Source organism: Mobula birostris, chromosome 18 (genome assembly GCF_030028105.1).
Source record: "Mobula birostris isolate sMobBir1 chromosome 18, sMobBir1.hap1, whole genome shotgun sequence".
Taxonomy (NCBI): domain Eukaryota; kingdom Metazoa; phylum Chordata; class Chondrichthyes; order Myliobatiformes; family Myliobatidae; genus Mobula; species Mobula birostris.
This window is the reverse complement of record NC_092387.1, coordinates 36,942,688-36,955,596: the sequence shown is the minus strand read 5'-3', so window position 1 is coordinate 36,955,596 and position 12,909 is coordinate 36,942,688. Positions and strand designations below refer to the sequence as shown.

Genomic DNA, 12,909 nt, shown 5'->3' with positions numbered 1-12,909 from the left:
GAGGTTGTTTGACCTGATATATTCTTCCACTGTGATAAAGTGCTTTGAAAGGTTGATCATGCCTGTCTGATCCTGCCTGAGGAGTGACTTAGATCTGCTCCAATTTGCCTGCTGTCACAGCAGGTCAACAACAGATGCCATTTCACTGGCTTTTCACTCAGCCATGGATCAGCTGGACAGTGAAGATGCATACATTAGGTTACTCTTCAATGACTACAGCTCAGCATTCAATATTCTGAATGAGTATTCAATACATTCAACGCCCTGAAAATTCATTAAAAAGCTCCAAAACCAAGACCTCAATACCTCCTTGTGCAACTGGATCCTCAAAATGTGCTATTCCCCCTTAGTTCAGTCCTTTCCTACCTGCATCCATGACATTTAACATGCTCTGGATCTTTTCAATGATTTCAGGTTCCATGGCCCTCATCATCTTATTTTTACTATGGATGTCCAGTCCCTCTACACCTCCATCCCCCACCAGGAAGGCCTCGAAGCTCTCCATTTTTTCTGGACACCAGACCTAACCAGCTCCCCTCCACCACCACTCTCCTCCGCCTTGTGGAAATTGTCATTACTCTAAGTAATTTCTCCTTTGGCTCCTCCCATTTCCTTCAAAGGGGTAGCTTTGCACACTTGCATGGGTCCCAGCAATGCCTGTCTATTGGCTACATGGAACAGTCTATGTTCCAAGCCTGCCTACACTGGTGACCGCTCCGCACTTCTCCTACGCTACATCGATGACTGCATTGATGCTGCTTCCTGTACCCATGCTGAACTCATCAACTTCATCCACTTTGCCTCCAACTTCTGCCCTGCCCTCAAATTTACCTGGTCCATTTCCAGCACCTCCCTCCCCTTTCTCGATCTTACTGTCTTTATTTCTGGAGACAGCTTATCTACTGATGTCTATTATAAACCCATAGACTCTCACCACTACCTGGACTACACATCTTCCCACCCTGTTACTTGTAAAAATTCCATCCCCTTCTCTCAATTCCTCCATCTCCGCTGCAGCTGCTCCCAGAATGAGGCTTTTCATTCTAGAATGAAGGAGATGTTCTCCTTTTTCAAAGAAAAAAGCTTCCCTTCCTCCACCATCAACGCTGCCTTCAACCGCATCTCTTCCATTTCATGCATGTCTGCTCTTACCCCATCCTCCTGCCACCCGATCAGGGTTAGGTTTCCTCTTGTCCACACCTACCACCCCACCAGCCTCTGCATCCAGCACATAATTCTCCGAAATTTCCACCATCTCCAACCACCAAGCACATCTTCCACTCCCACCCACTTTCTTCTTTCCGCAGAGGTCGCTCCCTACACAACTCCCTTTTCCAGTTGTCCCTCCTGGCACTCATCCTTAGGAGCGGAACAAATGCTACACCTGCCCCTATACCACCTCCCTCACTACCATTCAGGAGCCCAAATAGTCCTTCCAGGTGAGGCGACACTTCACCTGTGAGTCCATTGGGGTCATCTACTATGTCTGGTGCTCCCAGTGTGGCCTCCTATATGTTGATGAGACCCGATGTAGATTGGGAGACCATTTCACTGGGTACCTACGCTCCCTCTGCCAGAAAAAGCAGGATCTCCCAGAGGCCACTTATTTTAATTCCGCTTCCCATTCCCATTCCGATATGTCCATCCACAGCCTCCTCCACTGTCATGATGAGGCCACACTTAGGTTGGAGGAACAACACCTTATATTCCATTTGGGTAGCCTCCAACCTGATGGCATGAATATCAATTTCTCAGACTTCCAGTAATGACCTGCACCCCTCCCCCCTTCACCATTTCCCATCCCCTTTTCTCTCTCTCACCTCATCTCTTTGCCCACCCATTGCCTCCCTCTGGTGCTCCTCCCACTTTCTTTCTTCCATGGCTTTCTGTCTCTCTACAAATCAACCTCCCAACTCTTTACTTCATCCCTCCTCTGTCAGGTTTCACCTATCACTTGTGTTTCTCTCCCCCCTTCCCCCACCTTCTAAATCTACTCCTCAGCTTTTTTTCTCCAATCCTGCTGAAGGGTTTCGGCCCAAAATGTTAATTGTACTCTTTTCCATAGATGCTGCCTGGCCTGCTGAGTTCCTCCAGCATTTCGTGTGTGTTCCTCAACATCTTCACTTGCAGACACCAATCAGTATGGATTGACAACAACATCTCCTCCACAATTACCAACAGCACAGAATGGTTGATACAACAATAACCTTTCACTCAATGTCAGCAAAGTCAAAGAGCTGAATACAGAAGGAAGAAATCAGAGGTCCATGAGCCAGTCCTCATCAGGAGTTCAGAGGTGGAGAGGGTCAGCAACTTTAAATTCCTTGGTGTTACTATTTTAGACTATCTGTCCAAGGACCACCAAGTAAGTGCCATCACAAAGAAGGCATGGCATACCTCTACTTTCTTCAAGGTTTGCACGGATTCATCATGCCATCTAAAACTTTGACAAACTTCTACAGATGCACAGTGGAGAATATCCTGACTAGATTCGTCACAGCCTGTTATGGAAACACCAATGCACAAGAATGGGAGGAAAAAAACTACAAAAGGTAGTGGATATAGTCCAGTCCATCAAAGGGAAAACCCTCTCCACCAATGAGCACAAGAAGGCAGCATGCATCTTCAAGGGCTCTCACCATCCAGGCCACACTATCTTCTCATTGCTGCCATCAGAAACGAGGAGCAGGAGCCTTAGGACCCACACCACCATGTTCATAAGCAGTTAATACCCTTCAACCATCAGGCTCCTGAACCATTGTGGATAACTTCATTCAGCTCAACACTGAACTCATTCCACACTGACTCTGAAACTCATGTTCTCAATATTAGATGATACTTATTATCATTACTTGTTTTGATTTGTATTTGCAGAGTTTGTCTTCTTTTGCACATTGGTTGTTTGTCCCTCTTTCTTTGAGTACAGCTTTTCTTTGAATCCATTGTATTTCTTTGTGTCTACTGTGAATGCCCACAGGTGAAAGTACACACTGGTGCGCCAGTAATTGACAGAAGTGATCATTGACAGTGGGTTGTAATCCATATCACATTGGAAACAGGGGGCAAATTGCAACAGTTTGTGACACCACAGTTCATTATGAGAATACAGTAACTAACAGCATCTCATGTTATCAAGAGGAGGTAACAGTATGTATTGAAAAACTGACACTGTGCAGACCATAGCAAGATTAGGTGGTAATATAGATTGTGGAAAAGCGCAAATATTCTCATGATGTAGCTAGCAGTTCTGATCATATCAAGAATGGGTGATAATACAGATCAAATCAAGAGTGGACGAAAGACTCACCATATAAATCGCATGTGACTATGCGGCCACGGAGAATTTGAGATAATATTGAGAGAAGGAGACTGTATATACAATCAGCAATAGTACAGATCATATCAAATGGAGATGAAAGGGCAAGTCTACAAACCAAATTACTGTAGATAACATTGTAGACTGTGCTGATGTTGCAATTTAGAAGAAATCCAGTGTACTTGACAATACATTTTAGTGTCAAAATCTAGCATTTCAAAATGTTCTGCCTATTGATGACTGTAAAAGCAATTTTTCCTGCATGTGAGGGCACAGACCATAAAGATAATTGCTTATAGAATCTTTGGAATTCAAGATTCCAAGATTGGACAGAGAACATTGACTGTAAGTGTACAGCAAAGACCAGACAGTGTTTATAAAACATCTTTTACAGAGGGAAAATGACTCATAAAACTTCACTGGAGCAATTTCCAATGACATTACAAAATTATGCCACAAAACAAGACTGTGACCTTTAAGGTCACATCAGAACGCGATCATGCTAAATTGGATAGACTCGAAAGAGATCTGACAGCTCAAAACTGGGCATCCATGGAGAAATATCACCTGAAGCAAAAATGTACACCATTGCAATTTATAGTCTCAATATCTAGTGTAATCCTCACTCTACCATTAATTTAAAGTTAGGGGATTAGCAGTGGTTCACAGAGGAATGAAGAAGAACTGCTAGAAGCAGCAGTGTAGTCATAACATATTACACACTGGAGTAAAAAATTGAGGGTGGGATCTCACTGGAACATTGAAAGACCTAGATAGAGTGGATGTGGAGGATGTTTCCTACAGTGGCTGAGTCTAGGATCAGAGGGCACAGCCTCAGAATAGAAGGACAACCCTTTAGAACAGAGACAAGGAGGAATTTCTTTAGCCGGAGGGTGGTGAGTCTGTGTAATTTATTGTCAGAGACAGCTGTGGAGGCCAAATAATTGGGTATATTTTAAAGAGAGGTTCATAGGTTCTTGATTAGCAAGGTTGTTAAAGGTTATGGAGAGAAGGCAGAGAATAGGGTTGAGAGTGAAAATAAGCAGACCATAATAGGCCACGGAGCAGACTTGATGAGGTAAATAGACTAATTTTGCTCCTATGTCTTACGGTCTCATGGTTTTTTCTAGCATCTTCATATTACACTCAGTCAAATGCTGCCTGGTCTGCTGAGTACTTCTTTCGTCTAGTTTTTATGGTAGGCCTCTTCCAAGCAGTGGTAAAATTATACATAAAGATGATTTAAAATCACTGCATTCACTAAAGTTCCTAATTCTGTTCCTATGCCTTATGATCTTATGGTTGAACATACATGAATGGTAGTGGATAATTAGACTACCAATGGAAGGTGAAGGCTCCATTAACATCCTCAACCTCAACAATGATGGGGTTCAGCATGTCAATGCTAAAGATAAGGAGTGAAGCATTTGTGACCATGAATGAATTCTTCTCGCGCTTCCAGCTAGGTACAGGTTCTGGCGCGGCTTTTGGGACCACCTGGTGAAGGAAGCAATTAAAATAAAACTAGAGGAAAAGAATTTTAACAAAGACGAAGATCTTGATCTATGTAAGAACTGGAATTTGATTGTAAGCAAGGTGAAACAGCGGAAACCTGATTGGATGAGAACTAACCAATCAGGACGGGTGGGCGATGGGGGCATAAATACCACCGGACCCGGGCATCATCCCTGATGAAGATGGCAGAGCTTGTCATCGAAATGTCAGTTAAAATCGATATTTGTACCCGGCTGGAAGCCCAAGAAGAGATCATTCGTCATATACACTGGGAAAGCACTGGATCTTTTTTCATTTGTGACCATGGTCAGGCACAAGTTCCATCCAAATACTTACCTCAGCCAGGTCCCATCACCACAAAAGCTGGTCTTCAATCAATTCAATTCACCCCATGTGATGTGTAGAAACAGCAGGGATCTAGGCCCAAACAAGTCAACTGTTTCATCAATGACATTCCTTCTCACAGACTCTGACAGCACAGAGGGAGGCTCTTCACCTCACCATGTCCACAGTGACCATTAGATTCCCAGTTGCACTAATCTCATTTATCAGCAGCCTTCGGGATCCTGGCAATTCAAATGAATTTCCAGATACTCTTTAAACATTGTTTAAACACCACCTACTTAGATACTGCAGCTTCCAGCTACACACTAGAAAATAATTCCTCAAGAAATCTCTAAGCCTCTTTCCCCTTATTCTAAACCTATAGTCAATAGTTTTTAACATTTCTATTAGAGGAAAGAGTTTTTTTTGTTATCTATCCTGCCTAAGTTGCTCATAAGATTTCAATCAGCTTCTCCCTCAGGTCTACACGGCTCTATCCAGTCTCCCTTTATCTCTGAATTCACCAGGATGATCCCGGGGAACAGACTGGGTGAATTCCATCTACAGCCTCTCCATTGTAATCCTGTCCCCTCTTTAGTGTTGTGACTGGAACTGCATGCAGTTATCCAACTGTGTCCAAGTCAATGTTTTATAAAACCAGAGTATATCTTTCCAGCTTTTACTGTATATTCCATGCCCCAGATGATGAAGGTGAGTATCCTGTCTCCTTTCCAAATTGCCCTATTTAACTGCCACTTCTAGGGAATCTTGGACTTGTACAGAAACTGGCCTCTCAATCCTCCATGTCTTACATGTAGGACAAACCTTCCTGAAGTTCATGTAAACCACATCAGCCACACAGCCCTCATTGATATCTTTATTTTATTTGTTCGTTATGTGCCGTGCCATATGACATAGGCAATCATGGTCCTTCACCATGATTGTTCTTGGCAAATTTTTCTACAAGAAGTGGTTTGCCATTGCCTTCTTCTGAGCAGTGTCTTTACAAGACAGGTGACCCCAGCCATGATCAATACTCTTCAGAGAATGTCTGCCTGGTGTCAGTGGTCGTGTAAGCAGGACTTGGGATATACACCAGCTGCTCATAAGACCGTCCACCATCTGCTCCCATGGCTTCAGGTGACACGGACTGGGGGGCTAAGTAGGTGCCACACCTTGCCCAAAGGTGGCCTGCAGGCTAGCAGAGGGAAGGAGCATCTCACATCCCCTGTGGTAGAGACATATCTCCACCACACCACCCGCATCTTTATTTATCTCTTCAAGAAACTCAATTAAATTAGTCAGAGAGGATCACCCCCAATAAATCTGTGCTGACTATCCCTGATAAATCCCAGTTCTGTGAGTGTAGGTTAATCCTGCCCCTTAGAACTTTCCCCATTAAGTTCTCTATCACTCACATGAGAATAATTGTCCTATAATTACCTGCTTTGTCCCTGCTTCCGCTGTTGGACAAAAGTACTACATTTGCTGTCTTCTGGTCATCTGTCCCCTCACCTGTAGCCAGTGAAGATTTAAACATCTTCTGTTGGGACCCTGCACTCTCCTCCCTTGCCTCAAGACTAAGCGGCAGACAAACAAGCAGGTGAGAGTACTGACACTACTGAGGATAAAGGCCACGACAGTTCACGCCGAGAGTGATAGACAGTCCCAGTATTTTCAAGAGTAGGTGGTAGGTCACGGCATCAAGAGAAGATAGCAATATAATCCACACTGGCAGCAAGTGACAGGAGACCGCACTGAGTGCAGTTAGCAATATCATAAAGAGATGGCCACACAGATGTCACAGCACAGTAAATAGCAGGTGTAGTTCACACTATGACATTATAGTGACAGTACTAACAGTATTGGGAGTGGCTAATACTGTAAGCCTGTCTCATGAACATGTTAAACTGAGCGTCAGGTTCAATGACAAGAATAAAGAACCAAACTGAAAGCAGATGACCATGTCAACCTTGTCAGGTGTAGACAGCAGTAAAGACAATTTTGAATGGACAGTACCTAGTGGCGTACAAGTGACATGACTGAGAATAGATAGTAATCTTGCCCATGGTGAGAACAAGAGTATCTAGCTACAATGACAGTGTTGACCACCCTGAGACAGACGACAGTAGACTATGAGTGCGATTGACTGTGTCAGGAACAGATGGTCATGTAGATAACACTTCAGAGAGATAGTGAGACTAAGGACCCAATTACAGTAAGCAGTGACAGCATTGAGAGTGGATAAAAGTAATGACAATGTTGAGAGTGAATACTAAAATGGACCATACTGAGTGTAGATAGATACCAGCATCAGGAGTTCATGAGAGAACTGGCCTCAGAGAGAGTGGAATGGGTGCCAGTATGAACAGTGTTGAGAGTGGATTGCAGCCGAGGACAAGAATAGTTTGCAGTGACAAAACTGACAGTATGAAGAGTAGGGGACAGTACAGATTGAATCTAGAAGTAGGTGATAGTGCAAACCACGTAGCTGTCGGGCTGAGGGGGTTGGGGATTTGCTGGCGGTATAGACTGTGGTGAGAGCAGGGGGCTGAAATGCCAGGACTGAATACACTGACAGTAATGGGAACAGACGGTAGCTAGACTGTTACCCGTTCCCGATAGAGTCATCCGCACCCGGTACAGAGCATAGCGAAAGCAGGTGACGGTGCCGGAAAGATCAAGAATTACCGATGCATACAGTGCTGGGTGTGGATAACATTGCAGACAGTTGACAGTTCAAGCCATGCTGACTGTAAGTGACAAGTAGAAACGGTGGGCTGAATGGATGAGCGCAGGTGACAGCGGCGAGAATATTCAGAACAGAGAGCGGTGTGTGATTGAAGCGGTAAGAGGTTATGATGTGATCTAAATCGAGTCTGCGATGGCACAAACTTTACAATCAAGAAGCCATCGAAAGCTGCAGAGATGAGGCAAAACAGGTATCTGTGCAGCCGCGGTAGAAGCCTTGGGTTGGTACTGTGTAGAGAGAAGACACGCGTACAACTTGACGCAGAAATCCAGTTGTGGCTACGAGGAAACGCTAACGAGAGCCGGTTATGTTTGTGCCGGATACTCACACGACCCACAATGCTGTGATGGTGGAGACGGACAGGCTAACGGGAAGGATGACCCAGGCTGCCATTCCAGGAAGCAAACGGTATGTAGTTTTCTATACATGTGAACGATCTCCGCCAGTCACTGTAACAGAACCCGGAGCAAGGATCAGTGAGTAATCATCCGTGCAGACAAATCCAGGAGCAGTAAGATCGACCTAAACTCTCCACAGTCCCACATACTGCTTGTTTACTTTATTTTCCTTCCCAGCCAAAATATTCCACGCAGATGCCTGGTTTCTGGAGCCTGTTTCAATTCCGTTTAACTCCCGGAGGGGCTCGAGGTCCGAAGTTCATCCCGGGGAAGATATAGCCCCTTTCCCTTCCCACCACTCTTCAGCCCATTCCACGCCTCCACTTACTGATCCCTCTCTTTCCCCTAGACCGCGGGATCCATCGCTGCTCAGCACCAGACCGCCCAGGACTCCAGCGACTCCGCGCCTGGGCTCCACAGAAACCACAGCCCTACAGCCGGTATAGCTCTAGAGGGCGCCCATGAGGGAACAGCCCGGTCAGATGTGGGACCGAAAGAGGAAAAAATGGTTTTTTATGAGAGAGACATGGAGATAGAGAGGCAGAATCTAACAAAGAGGGAGAACTTGGCGTTCAATGGGAGTTAGATGTAGAGACAGAGAAGCAGAATTTAACAGAGAAACGGGCGAACAGTGAAAGGGAGAGTGATAAAGTGAGAAACTGGCGTATTATCTTGCGCATTTTAGAAAATCTGAAATAAAATCAGTAATGCTGAGGTTAGACGCCATCTATCAATATCCTTTTCCCGGAACTGGCCACATACTCAGAGACCAAAATAAACAAAGATAGAGCGAGGTATGAGAGTGACTGTGACTTAGAGATTGGGCGGGAACCGACCGGAGAGGCCGCTTTGGAGTCCTTGACCACTGTGGAGAACGATGGTATATAGAGCGGCAGAAGGTAAAAGAGAGCCAAGTAAAGAATAATGGGGTGAGAAACTGAAAGAAAGAAAAGACTTTAACTGAGATGTGGAAAGACTCTTTCCCGCTCTACTTCAGGGCAATGACACGTGGAGGAGTGGGAACAGCATCGCACTTCCACTCTTGGAACCTACCCCGAACAAAACCTACTCCCTCCCCGAGATATAAAAAAACACTCCTGAGTGACTCTCACCGTCCTGGGAGTACTTTGGTGACAGAAGTAGGACATTTTACAAACTTTCACTTAGAGATAGAGAAATCCAGCAACGACTTGGCAGGTCTGTGTGTAACTGAAATGCAGAATTTAGGGTGGGCCACTCTAACATGATTACTCAGTGAGTTTCAGCATTGGTTCAGTGGTAGCATTCATCTTTTAAGTCGAAAGCTTTTGAGATTGACACTTCCCTGTAAACTGCATTGTCAGCATTCAAATATGTGGATTTGCCATCCTGATCACAAAAAGGACAACTCGCAATTCTAAGGGAAACAATTGGCTGATAAACCTTACAATGACTAATGTCTAGGGCAATATTTATATTACAACCTAGCTAACTAGGCCTACAGGACCAATTAAATATATCTGTGTGTGTGTGTGTATATATATACATATAGATGCCCTGTAAGTTAGGAGATCACAGTTTAAGTAGCCAGTCAGAAGCTGATCATGTGGCTGACGACCAGTGCACAATGGGGATAAAGAGTAGAAGATTTGGAAACTGTTTAATAGTTGGAGGAGGAAGAAATCCAATGAATCAAAATGCACTTGGAGAAGTCAATGTTTTAGTCAAAACCAAGACAGGACACTCAGCCCAGAATGGATATTTGAAGGATAATGATATAGAATTATATACGTCAGTGCAAAATGCACTGGGTATGTTTGAGGGCTATGCTTATCCACTGAAGGCTGTGGTATTTTATCATCAATGTCTTCCTTCACTTCTGACACATTGAAAGTGGTGTACATTTTCCAATGGTTATACCATCAACCTCTGCTGTTGGAGACTGGGGTGGTGCAGTGGGGAGCAGGTGAATAGAGGTCCTTTGGTTTGCATGTGTTCAGAGTAAGACCCATCCCTTTGTATGCTCCATCAAATGAAATGGTTATGGTTTGGAGTTTGATTTCAACAGTGCATAAGTTGAAGGTGGTAGGGTGGAGATACAGTACATCTCTACCAAGGGAGGTGTGAGGCACTCCTTCCCTCCACAAGCCTGCAGGGCACCCTTGGGCAAGTTGTAGCATCTGCTTCCCCCCCCCCCAAAAAAACATCAGGGTAATGTGAAGCCATGGGAGCAGGTGGTGGATGGTCATGTGAGCAGCTGGTGAATATCACAAGTCTTGGTATGCGACCACTGATGCTAGGCAGACAATCTCTGAAGAGTACTGATAATGGCTGGGGTCACCCGTCTTGTAAGACACTGTCCAGAAGAAGGCAATGGCAAACCGCTTCTGTAGAAAAATTTGCCAAGAACAATCATGGTCATGGAAAGAGCATGATTGCCCATGTCATATTACACAGCACATAAGGAATGAAAACAAGTTCATGCCATTTACATACTGCTACTCAACACCTAAAGTTAGTGTGACTTTTGTTATGAATTATTTTCACTGTAAATTGAGCAGTACCCCTTGATTTCTGCAGATTATTCTGCACACTCCCCCCCCCCCCCGCTTCACTCCCGAGTGTTGTTGGAGGTGAAGTACAACACTGTGGTGAGAAATACTGAGAAAATATCAGGGCCACTGACACAGGTCTTCACTGAGAGTGGTCACATTGAAGGCTTGTTAGGGATCGTGGCTGCATGTGATCATGAAGCAAACATAAAATATTGATACATTTCTACAGGCTGTTGAATTTAATGAAGGTGTTGCACAATCCAATTTTGCGAGCTTTAATGAGGTTGAGAAAGGCTAGTAATTGTTAGCGTTTCTTGAATCTCCCTTGAAGCTGTTCACCTGGTGAAGATCGAGTCAATACGCCCCTAGATGAATCGAGCCCATGATGCAAGTTGGGAAGTAACTCTTCAGTCACTGAGACGAGACCATATAGCAGAAACCTGGTAATCATTTCCTCAGAAGGGAGAGCTGTTTTTATTTCAGATATCAGATGGAGTTTAATGCTGATAAGTGTGAGGTGCTACATTTTGGTAGGAGTAATCAAAATAGGACATACATGGTAAATGGTAGGGCATTGAAGAATGCTGTAGAACAGAGGGATCTAGGAATAATGGTGCATAGTTCCCTGAAGGTGGAATCTCATGTGAATAGGGTGGTGAAGAAAGCTTTTAGTATGCTGGCCTTTATTAATCAGAGCATTGAGTATAGGAGTTGGGATGTAATGTTGAAATTGTATAGGGGATTGGTAAAGCCAAATTTGGAGTATTGTGTACAGTTCTGGTCACCAAATTATAGGAAGGATGTCAATAAAATTGAGAGAGTACAGAAGAGGTTTACTAAAATGTTGCCTGGGTTTCATCTCCTAAGTTACAGAGAAAGGTTGAACAAGTTAGGTCTTTATTCTTTGGAGCGTAGAAGGTTGAGGGGGGGACTTGATAGAGGTGTTTAAAATTATGAGGGGGATTGATAGAGTTGACGTGGATAGGCTTTTTCCATTGAGAGTGGGGAAGATTCAAACAAGAGGACATGAGTTGAGAGTTAAAAGGCAAAAGTTTAGGGGTAACATGAGGGGGAACCTCTTTACTCAGAGAGTGGTTGTTGTGTGGAATGAGCTTCCAGCAGAAGTGGTTGAGGCAGGTTCGATGTTGTCATTTAGAGTTAAATTGGATAGATATATGGACAGGAAAGGAATGGAGGGTTATGGACTGAGTGCAGGTCGGTGGGACTAGGTGAGAGTAAGAGTTCAGCACGGACTATAAGGGCCGAGATGGCCTGTTTCCGTGCTGTAGTTGTTATATGGTTATATCCAGTATAGCAGATGTTTACTTTTTGACATAAATACAAATCTTCCATTTAGTTTAGTCATTAAAAGAGACTTTATTTTCCTCTATGCTGCTTTCATTTAGTTGAATTGCTTTCTTGCCAATGCTTCACTGAGAGTTTCCACCTACCATAAGAACTTGTTAATGTAAAGCTTCACACTATTTTTGGTCAGCTTATACTTGTATGAAGTACATTTATTATCAAATTATGTATACTATGTACAACCTTGAGATTTGTCTTCTTAGAGACAGCCACAAAGTAAAGAAGCTCAATAGACCTCATTAAAAAAGGAAACAGCTAATGTGCAAACAATGGAAGTGAGAAAATAACATTCAGAACTGAAGTTCAGGAAGGTGAGTCCACAGCCACTAAGTCAGTCAAAGCTGATCCAGCAGCCCATTAGTTGCAGGCCACAACCTCAGTTCAGCACAGAGATGAGTAAACCTCACGAGCAGTAAGCTGAACACTGTCCAGTCCCTCTCCTCTGGCCCCGACACACTAACCTCTTCAAACTGGCCCAGCGCTTAAATCGGCCAAATAGGAGGGTCGTCCCTCAACCTCAGACCTGGGTCCTGCCGCTTTGATACACTCTCGGGCCCGGGACCCACCACCTCAATTCGGCCCGTACCTGACCTTACCAATCTGGCCCAGCACTTAAATCCGTCAAACATTGGCTTATTCCTCACTCTCAGGCCCAGGCCCCGCTGCCTTGACTCTTCCTCACTTCCGTTCGGCTGCTTTGAATCA

At 44.3% G+C, this 12,909-nt stretch overlaps 1 protein-coding gene across 2 annotated transcripts in view; it reads right to left on the bottom strand.

The window, feature by feature from the left end:
* The window catches only part of LOC140212057 (transmembrane protein 150A-like), a 78,555-nt gene extending 69,791 nt beyond the window's left edge, over positions 1-8,764 (bottom strand). The window contains exons 1-2 of one of the 2 annotated variants that reach the window (XM_072282522.1): positions 8,634-8,764; positions 8,236-8,356 (exon numbers count right to left, since the gene is read on the bottom strand). In XM_072282522.1, coding sequence (XP_072138623.1) covers positions 8,236-8,300 — 65 coding nt within the window. In that variant the 5' untranslated portion in view covers positions 8,301-8,356; positions 8,634-8,764. The other variant, XM_072282523.1, reaches the window with a different exon arrangement.
* Between the last annotated feature and the right edge of the window lie 4,145 nt (positions 8,765-12,909).